Source organism: Erigeron canadensis, chromosome 1, assembly GCF_010389155.1.
Source record: "Erigeron canadensis isolate Cc75 chromosome 1, C_canadensis_v1, whole genome shotgun sequence".
Lineage (NCBI taxonomy): Eukaryota > Viridiplantae > Streptophyta > Magnoliopsida > Asterales > Asteraceae > Erigeron > Erigeron canadensis.
The window spans coordinates 53,870,094-53,888,521 of NC_057761.1; the positions used below are offsets into that span (position 1 = coordinate 53,870,094).

The 18,428-nt window shown below is 34.9% G+C and overlaps 2 protein-coding genes across 3 annotated transcripts; both read right to left on the bottom strand.

Moving 5' to 3' along the window:
* Positions 1–355: 355 nt before the first annotated feature.
* Positions 356–5,556, bottom strand: LOC122611169 (phosphatidylinositol 4-phosphate 5-kinase 9-like). Its single transcript, XM_043784149.1, has 9 exons — positions 5,525–5,556; positions 3,578–4,902; positions 3,323–3,490; positions 3,024–3,189; positions 2,844–2,954; positions 2,491–2,678; positions 2,050–2,207; positions 1,743–1,902; positions 356–1,007 (listed from the first exon to the last, which is right to left on the bottom strand). The coding sequence occupies exons 2-9, from the start codon at positions 4,792–4,794 to the stop codon at positions 731–733; spliced, it is 2,445 nt and encodes an 814-aa protein (XP_043640084.1). The 5' UTR covers positions 4,795–4,902; positions 5,525–5,556; the 3' UTR covers positions 356–730.
* A 3,063-nt stretch (positions 5,557–8,619) lies between these two features.
* LOC122599436 (phosphatidylinositol 4-phosphate 5-kinase 9-like) lies at positions 8,620–15,265 on the bottom strand. 2 transcript variants are annotated; one of them, XM_043771949.1, is made up of 9 exons: positions 15,184–15,265; positions 12,802–14,127; positions 12,540–12,707; positions 12,220–12,385; positions 11,905–12,015; positions 11,564–11,751; positions 10,655–10,812; positions 10,359–10,518; positions 8,620–9,168 (listed from the first exon to the last, which is right to left on the bottom strand). In XM_043771949.1, exons 2-9 carry the CDS (start codon positions 14,016–14,018, stop codon positions 8,892–8,894), a joined length of 2,445 nt encoding a protein of 814 aa, XP_043627884.1. In that variant the 5' UTR covers positions 14,019–14,127; positions 15,184–15,265; the 3' UTR covers positions 8,620–8,891. The 2 variants fall into 2 exon arrangements, with proteins under 2 accessions (XP_043627884.1, XP_043627892.1); XM_043771957.1 differs by having other exon boundaries at positions 12,802–14,045; positions 15,184–15,248.
* Positions 15,266–18,428: the final 3,163 nt, after the last annotated feature.

Here is an 18,428-nt window from a genome sequence, read left to right on the forward strand (position 1 = left end):
CACTTCTTTAAGGAGAGTGTTTTAAGAGTTCTATATATACTTCTATTAAACAAGCCAATAGCCATTGATATTGAGTTTTTCCAAAAGAGCTAATTAGGCTCAAAATCCTCTTAACAAATAGTACTCAGAAGCTTTTTCAAATAAGCTTAATTAACTCATCCACCCACTTAATCAACTTGTTGGTTTCTCCGGCAAATATCTATTCTGGGGGTTTTGTTTCCATTATTACTTGCACAAAGTCGGGTGTATACGTTTAATAGGTTTCATTTTAGGAGGATATATATATCATTTTCCGGCCATCTAAAATACCTAACAAACATCAAAAGAAAAACTTGTATATCAAGATCTACTCAAATCAAAAAGAAAAACTTACAACAGGACAACAACAACAACAAACAACATGTTGGAATTGTTTCTATATATCTATCTATCAAGCATGTAAATGTTTGACATAGATAAGGCCATGTATCATGTAAGAAAGAGCCTTCAATGGTAAGACAATATTGCTCTTAAACTGATGAAAAGTCCCCACTTAAAATATGTTTATGTTATACATATATATTTCCTCGAGCCATATGTTTATGTTTATTTTCGCAAATGATTCATATATGTAATGTAACTGGCCTCTCCAAAATTTACCCATCTGATCTCACTCTACCATTTTGTTGCTCATCGGGAAGGGTTGAAAAGCATACCTCAATGCATGAGAACGTTACATTGTAAAACTGTTCTAGTTTGCAGCGTCGTTGTGAGGGAATACCTTCCTAACAAACTTAAGAAACCGTCGGGAGTAATATTTGGGGTCCACAGCCGATATGGATAAAGGATCGAATTGAAATGATTTGTATTTATGTTCAATCTTTTTGGTGATATTGTACTCTTGTAATATGTCGATGATACCCAGGTATAATACTACGTCATATACATCGTGAAACATGTGTTTTTCTTCTACCCCTGGAAGAAGCTCTGCTCTTGCTGGCATGTTCACTCCCAGCTGTATTTGTAACCTACCAAAAGAAAACTTGAATAATCAAAATTATAAAGCAAAGTAAAAAATAAACAATTTGCAGGCTTGGTTATATATCCATGATGGATTGCACAAGTTTTGCCTTAAGAGTTAAGATCCATCATCATCTTCTGACTTATATACTTCTTCAAAACAAACTCAAGAACACACCCTTAAGAGAATACATGTTCCTTAGCTGGAGACGGACTTAATCATATAAAATTAGAGGCCCATAAAGTAAATTAGTGTTAATTACAAGGGAAAACTGCCATTTACAAATTCCAACTTTGACAATGTGGGTATGTACATTTTCTCCCTACAGAAAAGAATTATAAATCCAATTTTACACAGGTAACTAATCCTTTTTCAGTGCAATATTAGATTTGTAATGATTTTAAATACCCCACATTGTCAACATTGGTATTTTATGTTACCTTTTTTTGGTAATTTTTCTTTACTACAAAACAACTCAAATTCCAGGTTACATTTTCTTTGGCTGATTTGATAAACACTCCCATTGGACATTTTGTTCCCTAATAGTTTTGTTCCCTAATAGTGAGTTTATGATATCTATATATGTGATGTTAACGCAACCCATAATAGGCTCGCATCATGCCATAAGCTAAGTGTAGAACTCACTCCCAAAAGCTAGCTCAAAGGAGAAGGGGACACCTAGGCTTATAAACCACTAACCAATCCCATACTTGGCCGATGTGGGATCATATCAATATGATACCTTGCTGTGCCAGGAAGAAGCAGATCCGCTTCTGCATCACCAGTGGATTGTGAACGTAGACGTCTTCCTCGAATATGTGGGCCCACAACAACACTACTATCTTCAGATCCATGTGGGACCAAAACAAGCCCTTGGGGTAATATCTCATCCTCCATAGATTCTGTTATTGAACCACCAGAAAAGGCCAGGAATTTGCAATCAGAAATCTAACAGTTCTTATTGCTATTTATTCTTTTCAAATGCAGACATATGAAATGCAAGATTAAATAAAGCTTATTAAAAAATACGCATCAGTGTAAAGGCACACCTTCTTCTGCAACGATTCCCAGTCCATCTCCTGTTACACTTGGGTTGTATGACATCAACGATTTCAGGGGCTGAGGGGCTCGATAATTAACACCAAGTAAAAGGCTGTAATCCATAATATTCTGAGCTTCTAAGAAGTTACTATCAGTTTCAATCTGTCTGCATCCAGAAAGACAAATATGGTCATGTTGTCTTGTCAGTTGAGTAGAAACAAATTAAATTCCTCAAACTAGAATATACTTAAAAAGATATTTGACGATCAATCGGTTGCTGAATATATAAACTATGCAACTTTTAAAGGTTTTCCTTGTTACAAATGAAATCTACCAGTTCCAAGACCTGTTACCTGTATATCAGTATGATACTTAAAGAGACAACTGGAACTATCAAAGTATAGATTTACTGTACAAGAAAATGCAGATATTCGGCATGCAGAACTTACTTTAGCAGAGCACCACACCATGAAGGTTCTAGATAAAAGCAATAGTTTAAATCAAGATCTTTGAGTATTGTGCTCTCATCTATTTCAACCTTGTATGCGGATCTTCCAAGGGAGGAACCTTTCAAATCGAATCTTCTATGGATCCTTAATTCTGTGCAGAACATGTTACCCATCACTACAAACCGGAACTGAAATAATTATAACAATATATTAGAAAGGCCGGGCCAAAAGTTAGTTACACAATAGGTAATCTTGAATTAACCAAAAGAAACTAATTTCCAGATGTCATATCCTCAATTACTCAGCGGATCCAACGTTTGTGGTCTTATTATATGAGAAAAAGGTAGTCTTACCTTTTGACCACTTGATGGTTTTATCCTGTGGAGACCAAAAAATTTAGTAATTAACGTGTTCTCATAAGTTCGCACATGGCGATGGTAATCTGGAAGCATCCGCAGAAGGACCTATACACTGGCACAAGTCAGTAATGAATAGATGTGATAAATAGTTGGATATCCACATTATATGGATACCTGTACTTCAGACTTTCGCAATGTCTTAATCATGAAACGATCATCTTGAGAGAGGAAAAAGACACTGCCACTTTTCCCAGGAGAAGAAAGTTCTCGAAGGGCATCATTGCCACAAATTGACATCATGTAATCAGCAGCGTCAATCTTGAACAGCTCCCTTAAGTTCCTAGTGTCATAACGAACAAAATGTTAATTTCAGAAGATAAATATAAAACCTCTATAAGAGTCGAGAACGGGCCAAATGAATGCAAACTTGAATATAAAACCTCTTACATGTTAAAAAGATGGGAGCAACCAACCTGAAAACCATTGGGCAGTAATCCTTCCACTTAAAGTCCTCTGACTGATGCCTAGGCGTTAACTGAGATCCTTCTTTAGGGAATTGCATCCTGAAGCTAGCTCGACGGCCAAAATCTGATGCCCTTACTTCTTTCTTTTGAACTGGTGTTATTTTCCCCACGGTATACCTACTCACATGTCAAACAAGTTCAATTTGTGTTGGTCGAAGCTGATAATTGTGAAATAACATAGTGATCATTTGAGTTGATGCGTACCTGATCCCAAGCTGTAAACTGAGCATTAGATCATAACTCCGGTGACCCTTAATAATCGCTTCACCTGGCCTCTTAACCTCCTTCACTAGTTTCTTCTGACGCTTGATTTCTCTCTTAGAACCGGGTGAAAAACTATCATCAACCACATGCTCACTGATCAAAATTCCTTGCATATATTCTCTTTCAAGAATTGGAGTCTTGGTATCATTTTTCCTACCAGATTCAGACATAAAAGATGTCAAATCATGTCCCATGACATTTTCAACAGCTACTTCTAGACTCCATCGTCTTTCTAAAGATACACTATTGTTGTGGAGCTCATCAGATGACACGGTATCACCAATCTTAAAATTCCCCACGTCGATTGAAGAAGCATGTTGTATGCGCGTTACTTGTTTAACTCTCTGAAGATCCGACAACAAGCCTCGTTTTCTCAAAGCTTTAAGGTATAGTTCTTGTCTCGGTGGCAATCTGCAGCCGTTTGGATAAAAAGCTCCTTTTCCATCTTTTAACCCCCATGTCCAAGTACCGACATAACGCCCTCCATCACTCCATGTATAAGCACCAAAACGATGCATTACTCCATTAGACCAACTCCCTTCATAAGAATCACCCTTAGTCCAAGTGAAAATGCCTTTACCCGACATTCTCCCTCCTTTCATGTTACCCAAATACTCATTTCCATTGGCCCAAGTGTACTTACCCGGACCATCTGGTGACCCTTGAATCCAAGATCCTTCAAACACGTCTCCATTTGGGAAAGTTTGATAACCTAGCCCGTGTTTTCTGCTCAACCTCCACCTACCCTTATAAACTAACTTATCGGCCCGAATGTATGTTCCTGTACCCTGCATATACCCACCTGTAAAATCCCCTTCATAATAGGCCCCCGAAGGCCAGTGAAGTTTTCCATAACCATGCCTAATTCCCCGTCTCCATTCCCCTTCATACTTGCAGCCACTTGCCCACACATACTTCCCTGAACCCTCGGGCACATTCCCAAGCAGGTAACCCGAGTAAAACTCCCCATTTTGGGGTTTAAGTTCTCCAAACCTAAAATCTACGCTTTCAGTTGAAGAAGGAGCGGTGGTTTCTCCATTCGTCATGGAACTGTTGATGTCATTTTTATGAAATGGTACAGAATCAAGAGACATTGTCCTGCTTGAGAACGCTAGCTTTTGTTCGACGTTGTCGGCTATTGCCACAGGGCCAGACATGTATACTTCCTAAAGGCTTTTCAGTATCTACAAAAAATGGTATGTGCTTAGAACCTTTTGAGAGTTGTATCTAAGAGTCGCAAAATTCTGACTGGTTATTCCTGTAACCTATTTATAAGATAAATATCATGAGACAACAATTAAAAACTAATAGTATATATAACTAAATAACAAACAACATGATCAAATTCGAAAAAGAAGATAGAAATAAAAACAATAATTGTAAGAAAAATCATAAAGATACTCTGATGATCTATAGAAAATGAAGTCTAGCTAACAAAATTCAACACAACATTTAGAATTTTCTCTATATTCTTTTTCAAATTACTTCACAGACACAATTTGCATACATAGTCTTTGTATGCGTGTTCTCTTTGTTCAACCTCACCCGGTAACCATCGGGTGAAAAAGTCTAGAGAACCGCTACAGTCATGTTGATTAGGCTGCATACATCAAAGCGAAAAACTCAACTTTCCCCATTAACCTGAACATGTATCCTTCTCCATTTACGTTTGTTCATACGTACATATATAACACATATAATTCAAATAGCAACAAAACTCAAATAATTCGATAGCAACAAGTATAAGTATATAGATATATATGTATTTGAGTTTTTGTCGTCTGTGATATAAACCATTTATCTCGAAAAGATTACGACTTTTTTCATTTGAATGTATAAATTAGAGAAAGCAAAATGGAAGGGAAAAAAAAACTTAAAGTAAGTTACATTTTTTGTTTCTCTGGTTCTCTTTAACAAATTATAGCATTTTCAAATTCTGTTCTTCAATATTCTCTTTAATACTAGTACAAGATTAAAAAAAAAAAAAAAAAAAAAGAATCAGAGGTCATAATCATATACATAGTGTTGCCATTCATTCTGATTTCGACCTGCAAAACAACTTGCATTAGTATAATAATTAGTTGATAAATGTCGGCTTGCATTTAGCTAAACTTTAATTAATTAATTATATAATTAATAGTTAAATATGTGATTGCCATTCCACATATAGTATAGTATATAAAATAATGTAATTATATAAAAATTAATATTAATATAATAATAGTATAAAAGTTTGTTTATTTGTGAATCGTCGACATATATGTTCCATATACTAGTCTTCTTAATAGTCGTTTGTTATACACAGTTTGATTTAGCTTATTTTATAAAACAATGTTTGACGCACGTATATATTTATTAATAAGTTTATTCCTTATTCATGTGTGTTAATCATATTATAGTAGACTGATAGAGATATGTAGACGTAACTCATGAGACATTTCCTATCAAAAATATCAGTTGGTTAAATTTAGTACGTGTTAGTTAAGTTTTATTTTGGAGTTTGCAAGTAACATATATACTTAACAACTAGCATAGGATAAACTAACACTAGTCCGTAGAAATTTTTCTGTTTTTTTTCTTGTTTTTTTTTTTGTTTTCTTTTTGTCTTTTTAAATGCTGAATTTTTTCTGTTATCTGTATGGCTGAGGGTTGAGTGGTAGACCCAAGCGTGACCAATTCTGACCTGTTTGTCAAAGTTGCCACCCCTTATCCATTTTGACCTATTACCCAATTCGACCCAACAACCATTCTATACTGTCTGCCACTTCTAATCTAATAATAATATGTTTTGCAAAACTGTGTTTCGAGTCTTATTTTACTAGGGAAAATGATTAACCCTCCTAAAGAATAGCCTAAAAATCCTCCTAAAACCTTAAGAAGGTGACACGTGTTATCCACTAATTCTCTTTCCTAATCTTGTCCCCTAATTTTTGCACATGTCGTCATCCAATAGTTAAAAAGATTTTTAATTTATTTTGTTAAGAGGATTAATCATTTCTTTTTTACTAGTATTATAATTCTCTTCTCTGCCAGTCTGCCCCATCCCACATTCCCACCCCACTTGAGACTCAAATCTTTGATAGATTGACTCGGTGTTTGGCCATTGTTTCTTGTATTCATTCATCTTAAAATAACTCAGATTGCGTGGAAGTATTAATTAGGGCTTGTTGTAGCATGGTTACTCCCTTCTATGATACGAGAGATAGTGCTCATGCGTTGCGGCAGCGAAATGGTAGGAATGATAGGTCAAGTCATAAAATATGATAGCCAAATGTCTTAGTCGTACGGGTTCCGCCCTCAGATTTAAAAATTCATCAAAAGTATATCGAATGACATCTCTAATGAAAGAGCATGAAATTTAAGAACACCCATACAATTTTTATAATTTATCAATATACGGTTTTTGAGATAAAAGATTTCGAATGAATTAGAGGAATAAAATGATTTATGGATGAGAAAGAAAAAATGAGTAGTTGAGATTTGAGGAAGGAGAAAAAATAAGTGGTTGAGATTTAAGGTTATTATAAGTATATTAGGTAGAGATGTTTAAATTAGTGAATAAAAAATAAGGGTATTTTGGGTAGTTCAAATCATTTTTTTTTTAAAAAAAAAGGAGGGGGAGGCAAAATGCTTTATAAAATAGTATTAGATATTAGATAAATTATAAATTAGGGTGTGAATTTTTAATTTTTTTTTATACTAGTAATTAATGTTGATTTTCTGGTTGGATTATATGTTTGTATGTCACCTGTTCCTAGATAATCCTGCCGTGCATGTGGCTTAACTTTGTTTAAAAACTGTCTTTTGTCGTTTTATTTATGGAGTGCAGACTGTGCAGTATCATCCTTATTAAAGGAAGTCTCAACATTTACAGAAACATGCATACCGGTAGAATTTTGGAACATATCGTGATATTCAGATAGCCTCTGAACTTGAATTTGGCAAATTCTACTGGTATGTAGTCCGAATTAATGACACTACCACTTAATCAGTTTGTCATCCGAAACAAAATAAACATCTTCCCCAATCATTTTTACCTCTATGTAGCTTGTCAGGCTACAAGGCTTAATGTTTACCCCATACGTGATTATTCGGTCAAACAGTAAGACAAGGCCATCTATCTGACTATCTTCTAAGCAATTAAGACGTACCCTTTAATGTTAGCTGTTAAGGCATTACTCATCTTAAGCTTTAAGGAGAGTCATGTATAAGTGTCGTGTATATATATTTCCTCAAGCCATATCTATATCTATACTTCTATATCTATACTATCTTATAAAACATTTTGCCCTTTTTAAAAATCTCAATTCATGATTTGAACTACCCAAAATACCCTTATTCACTAATTTAAACATCTCTATCTAATATACATATAATAATCTTAAATCTCAACCACTCATTTTTTTTCTCTCTCCTCAAATCTTAACCATTCATTTTTTTCTCTATCCTCTATAAATCATTTTATTCCTCTAATTCATTCAAAAAAATTTTATCTCAAAAACCATATATCAATAAATTATAAAAATTGTATGGGTGTTCTTAAAATTTCATGCTCTTTCATTAGAGATTTCATTCGATATACTTTCGACGAACTTTTAAATGCGAGGGCGGAGCTGGTACGGATAAAGCATTTGGCTATCACACTCTATGACTTATCACCTCCTATGACCTATCAACCCTACCATCTCACCGCTGCAATGCGCGGGCACTTTCCCTCGTGTTTCTAAACGGATGAACGAATATGTTTATTTAGCAAATGATTCATATCGCCAAGTGTATCCCCCCATTCCAAATATTATCTATCTAGTCTCTACCATTTTGTATCCAAACACCTCCTGACATTTTGTATAATTAAACTCACTCCACACTTTTCTCCTCATTTCTATGGTTACGCCGCTTTTTCCAAATGTAAATGCTCAAATACGCATGATTCAAGCAAATCAGCGTATCAGCATGCAAGTACAAAAACCAATATATATGTATGCATGGAAAAAAAAGGTTAAAAAACTAATGTCAAGTTGTCAACAGATGGAGAATACCAGCAAACAACATAACAAGTATTGTTTCTTGCCTAACCATTCTATGTAGATCCAAAATTCATATTATTCACCACACTTTCTGTACCTTGCAATGCATTTACCTCTCTAGTTCCCAGTTGTTTTCCTTGAACCTTCGAAATTAACACCTTTGTTACTCATCGGAAAAGTTTGAAGAGCATACCTCGGTAAGAACAACGTTACATCGTAGTACTGCTCTAGTTTGCAGCGCCGTTTTGAGGGAATACCTTCCTAATAAACTCAAGAAACCGTTGGGAGTAATATGTGGGGTCCACAGCCGATATGGATAGAGAATCAAATTGGAGTGATTTATATTTATGTTCAATCTTTTTGGTAATGTTGTACTCTTGTAATATATCAATGATACCCAGGTATAACACGACGTCATATACCTCGTGAAACATTTGTTTTTCTTCTACACCTGGAAGAAGCTCTGCTCTTGCTGGCATGTTCACTCCTAGCTGTATCTGTAACCTAACAAAAGAAAACTTGAATAATCAAAATGAAGCAAATTGCAAGCTTGGTCATCATGATGTGATTGCACAAGTTTTGTTTCACATGATTTTTGCCTTAAGATACATCAGCTCCTGATCTATATACTTTTTCAAAAAATTACTCAAGAACACAACCTTAGGAGTATACATGTTTAGTCTAGCATATACCATGAAACACCATAGATATGCTAAAACTTATAATATGCAAAAGCATTAACTATAACTATGATGCCAAGCCATTTCTTTATTTGGTGAATACTCTGTTCCGTAGCTGGAAAAGACCTTAAATATAATTAGAGCGCCCTTATGGTAAATAAAGTTAGTGTTACTAGCGAAAACTGCCAAGAAAAGTAACATAAAACACCAATTTTGACAACGTGGGTATGTACAATTTCTCCCCATCGAAATGGATTATAAATCCAATTTTGCAAAAAACGTCGTCCCCGGAAGCTCAATATGGGTGACGGGTCAGCAGGTTAGTCAATTAATGTGTATGTGGTACTTTCTGCCATTCTAAAAAAAATGTGTATGTGGTAGTCCACTCATTCGTCCAACCCATCACCTCCACCTACGTAGAATCCGACTTCATAGCCTCAGGCCACGTGGCTGTCAACATCACCTCCACCTGCAGGGCAATCTATGAGGAAGTCCAAGCATCAACCCTGCCAACGTGTTAGTCCACATAGGAGTCTTTTGAATGCTACCGATTAAATCCCCAACTGCAGGTAACTAATTTGACAAAACTTTTGAATGCAAAACTAAACTTGAGATGATTTTAAGTACCTCACATTGTCAACATTGGTATTTTATGTTACCTTTTTTTTGGTTATTTCTTTACTCCTAGACAAACGTTCAAATTCCAGCTCTTCAATTGACTGTTTATGTTTTCTTTGACTCATTTGACAAACACCTATAGTTTGACCCACCCATTGGATATTTTGTTTGATTTAATGATCCGATTTCTTACATGGTATACGGATGCCACATTCGCTTGTACACTTTCTTATGTTGCAATCCATGAGGCTCAAAATGTCAACAAGATAGTTTCTTAAGAAAATATACCAACATTTCTTTTTTATTAGGCAAAAATAATTAAAATCAAGGGTAAATTGCCCAATTTGCCACCTCCTAAATTTATATTAATAGTGAGTTTATGATTATATATGATACCTTGCTGTGCCAGGAAGAAGCAGATCCACTTCTGCATCACCAGTGGCTGATGATCGTAGACGGCTACCTCGAATATGTGGACCCGCAACAACGCTACTATCTTCAGATCCATGTGGGACCAAAACGAGCCCTTGGGGTAATATCTCATCCTCCATTGATTCTGTTTATAAACCACCAGAAAAGGTCAGGAATTTGCTATCAGAAATTTGACACTTACCGTTTTTTATGCATTTAATTGCAGACATGTGCAAAATCTATGAAATCTATTACAAAATATCCATCAGCGTAAGGCACACCTTCTTCGGCAACGATCCCCAGTCCATCTCCTGTTACACTTTGGTTAAACGTCATCAACGATTTTAGGTGCCGAGGGGCTCGATAATGAACACCAAGCAGAAGGCTGTAATCCATAATATTCTGAGCTTCTAAAAAGTTACTGTCAATTTCAATCTGCCTGCAAACAGAAAGACAAATATGGTAACGTCATCAATCATCATGTCAGTTGAGTAGACTATTTTAAGAAAACGGACCAATTAGTCTGTTGGTTCACAGGCCTCGACATCTTCGATTCTGATATCATATTAGGAGAGGGGGAAGGGAATCCGAAGATATATGTATGTAAATACGGGTAAAAGAAAAACTGACACACGGATAAAAAGCTTCATTAATTGAAAAATTGGGTGTACAAAAGAAACTTACAGACTACTCTCTATTTATACTTTAACTCAAACAAATACATGCTAAAAAGACTAAGTCACATCCTACTACTTTTTTGTAATAGAAGAGGCACAAAACCCATCATGCGCAGTGAACTAAATGAAATAAGCAAACTTGGCTATTTCATATCCAATTGGGACGGTAAAAGACCCCTTCACCACTGGACCATTAGATCTCTTGACCCACAACCGTTAACGTATCACAGGTGACCCCATAAAGTGTTCACCCATAACTGATAACCCGTAAACTAACCCTATTAACCCAACATAGTCTACAAAAAGTAGAACTCAAACTAGAATATATTTATATTTAAATAAATATATGACGATCTGCAGGTTGCTGAATAAATAAATTATGTAACTTATTGGTTGCAAATGAAATCTACCAAATTCCAAGACCTGGATGTCACCATTTTTTTAAGAGACAGCTAGAACTATTCAGATATAGATGTACATGAAAATGCAGATGATTACGCATGCAGCACTTACTTTAGCAGAGCACCACACCATGAAGGTTCTAGATAAAAGCAATAGTTTAAATCAAGATCTTTGAGTATTGTGTTCTCATCTATTTCAACCTTGTCTGCAGATCTTCCAAGGGAAGAACCTTTCAAATCAAATCTTCTATGGATCCTTAATTCTGTGCAGAACATATTACCCATCACTACAAACCGGAACTGAAATAATTATAACAATGAATTAGAAAGGTCGGGCCAAAAGTTAGTTGCGCAATAGGTAATGTTAACTAAAAGAAACTAATTTCCAGATGTCATATATAGCAATATATGTGTGGTCTTATTATGCGGAAAAAGAATAAAAGGTAATGTTACCTTTTGACCACTTGATGGTTTTATCCTGTGGAGACCAAAGAATTTAGTTATTAACGTATTCTCATAAGTTCGCACATGACGATGATAATCTGGAAGCATCCGCAGAAGGACCTATACACTAGCACAAGTCAGTGTGTGCTTGAAGAATCTCACGGGTGTAAAATGAATCAGAAATGAAAGAAAAAAAAAACATGTATTTGTTTTCTGTTTCCTTTTGAAAGGAAAATGTACATTAGACAACGATGTATGTGAGATTAATAATGTAAGTAATGATTATATATGATGAATAGCTGGATATTCATATTATATGGATACCTGTACTTCAGACTTTCGCAATGTCTTAATCATGAAACGGTCATCTTGAGAGAGGAAAAAGACACTGCCACTTTTTCCAGGAGAAGAAAGTTCTCTAAGGGCATCATTGCCACAAATCGACATCATGTAATCAGCAGCGTCAATCTTGAACATCTCTCTTAAGTTCCTAGTGTCATAACAAACAAAAAGTGCGTTACAATAAATAACAGCTCAAATATCTTAATCATTGAAAAACAGATTATAAGAAGTCGAGAACGGGCCAAATGAATACACACTTGAATATAGAACCTCAGCATGTCAAAAAGATGGGAGTAACCAACCTGAAAACCATTGGACAGTAATCCTTCCACTTAAAATCCTCTGACTGATGAGTAGGCGTTAATTGAGATCCTTCTTTAGGGAATTGCATCCAGAAGCTAGCTCGAGGGCCAAAATCTGAAGTTCGTACTTCTCTCTTTTGAACTGGTGTTATTTTCCCCACGGTATACCTAAACACACGTCAGTCAAACAAGTTCAATGTGTATTGGTCCAAACTAAGAATCGTGAAATACCATACAGTGATCACTTGAGTTGAATGTGTACCTGATCCCAAGCTGTAAACTGAGCATTAAATCATAACTCCGGTGACCCTTAATAATCGCTTCCCCTGGCCTCTTAACCTCCTTCACAATTTTCTTCTGACGCCTCATTTCTCTCTTAGAACCAGGTGAAAAGCTATTATCAACCACAAGCTCACTAATCAAAATTCCTTGCATATATTCTCTTTCAAGAATTGGAGTCTTGGTATCATTCTCCCTACCCGAATCAGACATAAACGATGCCAAATCATGTCCCATGACATTTTCAATGGCCACCTCTAGACTCCATCGTCTTTCTAATGATACATTATTGTTGCGGGGCTCATCAGATGATCTGCTACCACCAATTTTAAAGTTCCCCATGTCAATTGAAGAAGCATGTTGAATGCGCGAAACTTGTTTAACTTTCTGAAGATCTGATAACAACCCTCGTTTTCTTAAAGCTTTAAGGTATAGCTCTTGTCTCTGGGGCAATCTGCAGCCACTTGGATAAAATGCTCCTTTTCCATCTTTTAACCCCCATGTCCAAGTACCGACATAACGACCTCCATCACTCCATGTATAAGCACCAAAACCATGCATTACTCCATTAGACCAACTCCCTTCATAAGAATCACCATTAGTCCAAGTAAAAACGCCTTTACCCGACATTCTCCCTCCTTTCATGTTACCCAAATACTCATTTCCATTAGCCCAAGTGTACTTACCCGGACCATCTGGTGAACCCTGAATCCAAGATCCTTCAAACACGTCTCCATTTGGGAAAGTTTGATAACCTAGCCCGTGCTTTCTGTTCAACCGCCACCTACCCTTGTATACTAACTTATCGGCCCGAATGTATGTTCCTGTCCCCTGCATATACCCACCCGTAAATTCCCCTTCGTAATAGGTCCCCGAAGGCCAATGAAGTTTTCCATAACCATGCCAAATTCCCCGTCTCCATTCCCCATCATAGTTGCAGCCACTTGCCCACACATACTTCCCTAAACCCTCGGGTACATTCCCAAGCAGTGAACCAGAGTAAAACTCTCCATTTTGGAGTTTAAGCTCTCCAAATCTAAAAGCTACGCTTTCAGTCGAAGATCGAGCGGTTGTTTCACCATTCGTCATAGAACCGTTCACGTCATTGTTATGAAATGGAACAGAATCAAGAGACCTTGTCCTACTTGTAAAAGATAGTGTTCGTTCGACGTTGTCAGCTATGGCCACAGGGCCAGACATGCATAATTTCTAAAGGCTTTTCAGTATCTACAAAAAATTGTATGTGCTTACAAGACCTTCTGAGAGTTGTAACAAAGGGTCAAAAAACTTCACAGTTTACTCATGTAACCTATTCATAAAATAAATAACATGAGATGACAATAAAAAACTAAGCATATATATTCATAACCAAAAAATTAAACAATTATACAATCAAGCATGATCAAATTCGAATAAAAATAATAATATTAAAAAGATATTCTGATGATTTATATATCTAGATCACAAACATCAACACAGCATTTAGAAGTTTCTCATACATCGTGTGTGTATGTGTATTCTGTTTGTTCAACCTCACCGGGCTTGGGATGGCCCGGGAAAAATTCTAGGAAACGACCTCGGTCATATTGGTTAGGCGGCCTACATCAGAGCCAGAAACTCGACTTTCCCAGTAACCTGAACACGTGTGCTTCTCCATTTACCTTTGTTCAAACAGATTTAACACAATAACTCAAATACTTGAACAGCAACAAAACTCAAATAATTCGATAGCAACAAAAATATATAAAGGGTAATGGGGGGAAGATAAATATATCCAAACATACAAATGCATTCATATTATAATCATAAATTAGAGAATGAAGAAAAACCAGATAATTTTTTGTGAACAAAACCAGCTCCAATTTCAATTATGGCCTTGGCATTAACGCCATATAAAAAGTCAACAAATCAACCATATATTGTTGACCAAAACTCTATTCAACCTCTTTATCAAATACTATATCTATATCTTTGTATATATAAATTATTATTATAAGATTCATGACAGAAGAATATTATTTCAACTTAATCCGTGGACACATTAAGTTAAAGCTATTATCAATAACAAAAATATATACAGAAATATTCTGACATATATACAGAAATATACATGTGTATACATATACATATATTATATACGTAGACAAAAAGAAAGTGTACCTGAAAATATGACAGAGAGAGAGGGGGAGAGAGAGAGAGAGAGAAATATATATAGGGAGGTTGGGATGATAGATTGTGTAAATTGTACTACACAGTTGACTTCATTTTATATAAACATTCAAATCCAATTCAATTCAATTCAAAGTAGTGTGTGTGTGTGTGTGTGTGTTTGTTTTGGCCAGAAATATAAACATTTGTATATTACCTTTTAAAGCTACCGCTTTATCCGGCACTCATTCACAGACTCAACTTTTCAACTATCTAAACTGGCAAACGGCCTTATTCACAATAACCGGTACAGTGAGTTTTCATATTAGCTAATATATACGTCACGTAACATGAGTATTTGGTATTTGGGGGACCGTTCTTGAACCTATCATTTTTATTTTTATGTTTTTTACTCAAATTGTTTGAGGTCTTTAAAAAATAATTAAGAAAATGAATACTGTAAAAAAGATATTTAAAAAAAAAAAACTGTTTTCTAATTGTACCCTAAGAAGTAGAAAATGTTGTGATTTTTCCTCAAGTGATGAAGGATTCGATTCCTACCACATGTAAATGTTGTGATGAAGTCTTAGCAATGTTATACTCATCTACACATGGTAGAATGGTAGAGCAAACCGACGGTTGTCATGATTCGAACCCAGCATGAGCGTAGACGCACCAAAGTTAGAGTATTAGTCGTTTATCAGCTTTGTGTTTAAAAAAAATAGTGTTTTAAACTTTTTGATAAAGCTGTACAAAAAGTTGTGCTTTTTTAGTTTTATATGTTTTCTGGAAATTTTCTTGAAAAATAAATATTGTTCTGAATTTTTAAAGATTTTTTAGAATTTATTAAATTGTTGTACTACTACTACTTATATGTAGATGTATAGACTATTTTCTTTCAATTGTTTTACGTCGTTATCTAATTTACATTTTTTGCTATTCTAGTTCCCTACAAATTAAAGCATTTTCAGAATTTTGTACTTCACTTTTTTCCTCAAAACATGTTAAAATAAATGAAAATTTTGAAGTCAAAATCATACATAGTGTTGCCATTCATTATGATTTCGTCCTGAAAAACAACTTGCATTAGTTTAATAAATGTCGGTTTACATGTAACTTCAATTAATTAGTTAACTAGGAAATTCGGAACCCGCGTTGCGGGGCCTCAGTTGTCTTGTTGAAACGCTTATATTATTGTGGTGTATTTGTGTTGAACCTTCAACCACTTATTAATTAGAAATCATTTTGTCATGAATATGTTTGTTTAAAAGTGTGAAAAAAATCAAAAAGTAATTCGTAGTAGAAACCGAACGGGATATGATATAGCAAAAACATCAAGATCTTAGTTGAGCGTTCAAGTGGATGCGATGTAATAAAATGTAAATTGTGATACGACGTGTGACACAAAAAGGTTGGATGACACAAAAGTTGGATGACTTAATAATGTGGAAAAAAACTAAAAATTAACCTGTAGTAGAAAATCCGTAAAGGATGCGATTTAGCAAAGTTTGAATAGTGGTACAGGGTTTCACATCAACAAATAGCAACTCACACGTAGGCGGTTTACTATGCAAAGAAATATGTGGAAAAAATCAAGAATAACCGAAAGAGAAAAAAATCAAACGGAATCCAATATGACAAAATCTGAATAGCGATACGGGGTGTAAAATCAACCATTGATCAAGTGACACGTGTTGAACGTTGATTGTTGACAAGTGGCAAAATATTAATGGGCATGGCACTATTCATAGCCATGCCCTTTAATATATATAGTAATATGTGAAAGAATTATGTTTTGGATGAGCGAGCGCTAGATAACCGGTAATGAACCGCAAATTGTTGTCATTAAGGTGATAGCCTAGTGGTTATGGAGTTTTTCACTTTGTGGTTTCTTTCTATGGGGTCATGGGTTTAAATTTTGCCACATGCAAATGTGGTGAGGTGGCCTTAGCAATGTTATACATATCTACACATGGGAGAGTAACCCATTAGGCCCAATTTCAACATATTGTTGGAGGTGTTAGTCATTTATATTGTTGCACATATAAATCAAAGTTTCACAAATTTCAACATATAAATCTTAGTATCATTAGGTTGTAAAGATGGGCCTTGGCCCTCCGTGTTACCTAATTGGCTCTGTTGTCGAATGTGATTATATAATTATTAGTTTTCACTATTCATTATTTTAACAAAAAATAAACTAAAATATCTCATGTGTATAATTTTGTAAGTATAATCTTGTAAGAAGAAACTTATAAATAATAAGTATAATCTTATAAGAAGAAATGTATAAATAAATTAATATATCAAAAATTCAAAATAGCTAAACTCAATGTAAATACAGAGAAGAAAAGTTGATTTACAAATTGTACTACTCGTAATTCATAAATAGTAAACATTTAACTTAAATATATCAGGAAAAGGTTACAAAGTTAATTATACTAAATCTAAAAAATCAAAGTCATATTTATTGTTGATAATCTTTGTCTTTCTAAAATACTCTTCAACATTATCATCTCATGTACACATATACACAATGAGAAAGAAAAATAAGTAATATACTGTAATTTGTACGTAAACATCATGGTATATTATTAGTGTTTTTACTTAATTATGACTGTCAAGTAAAAGCTAACTTAATTTTCAATGTTAAGTAAACTCGTAGAGAATGCTCTAAAAAACACTTTGTTTCAAAACTAAGACATGTCCTTTGTCCAGTTCAATATCACTTGGTTGAAGAAGATTCTTCAAGTCGCTCCTTATACTCCCATTTCTTTTTCATTTCTTTCACTATTAATCAGTTTTCTCTCTCCTAGAACACCCCAAGAACACCTCCCTCCTTAGGCCTCTGCCAACCCACGACACCTTTCTTGCTCTTCCTCACCGCCACATCAGTTTTTCTCTCTCCTAAAACACTTCTTCCTCACTTACTACCAACCCCACTTGTTCCTCAACTCTTCCTCAACTTTTATTTTATTTTTATTTTATATTTAACAAAATTATATAATTTTAAAAATAAATTAACTTTTATTTATTATCAGTTTGTGGGGTCCGTTTTACTGATTTTGAATTTTGAATTTTGAAAAAAAAAACGGCTAGTGAATTTTTTTTTATTTGATTTTTTCCCCCTATTTATATTCAACTTAACACACTCATTTCAAATCACAACAACTTCTTTCAAATCATTTTTTATCCTCCTCAAAACCATTTTATTTCAATATGGCCAGACAAATATGGAGTGAATCCGAACAGCTTTTGTTATGCAGGCGTTGGATAATAGAAAGTGAAATGGTTAACTTACCAACCCAGACCACTTTTTGGACCAACATATATGAGCGCTTCAACGCGAACACCACTAAACATCCAAGGGGCAAATCTCAACTAGTAGGTCAGTTCCAAAAAATTCACAATGAATGTAAGCAGTTTGCGGCAATCTATACGAGATTGAATGCACAAAGGCAA

Bases quoted from the DNA above. Each gene is read 5' to 3' on its own strand.
- LOC122611169 (XM_043784149.1), bottom strand. From the start codon at position 4,794: ATGTCTGGCCCTGTGGCAATAGCCGACAACGTCGAACAAAAGCTAGCG. The intron at 3,491-3,577 runs GTACGCATCAAC...ACATGTGAGTAG, and splicing joins AGTTTACAGCTTGGGATCAG to GTATACCGTGGGGAAAATAA. The intron at 1,903-2,049 runs GTGTGCCTTTAC...GTTCAATAACAG, and splicing joins GGGAATCGTTGCAGAAGAAG to AATCTATGGAGGATGAGATA.
- LOC122599436 (XM_043771949.1), bottom strand. From the start codon at position 14,018: ATGTCTGGCCCTGTGGCCATAGCTGACAACGTCGAACGAACACTATCT. The intron at 12,708-12,801 runs GTACACATTCAA...ACGTGTGTTTAG, and splicing joins AGTTTACAGCTTGGGATCAG to GTATACCGTGGGGAAAATAA. The intron at 10,519-10,654 runs GTGTGCCTTACG...GTTTATAAACAG, and splicing joins GGGGATCGTTGCCGAAGAAG to AATCAATGGAGGATGAGATA.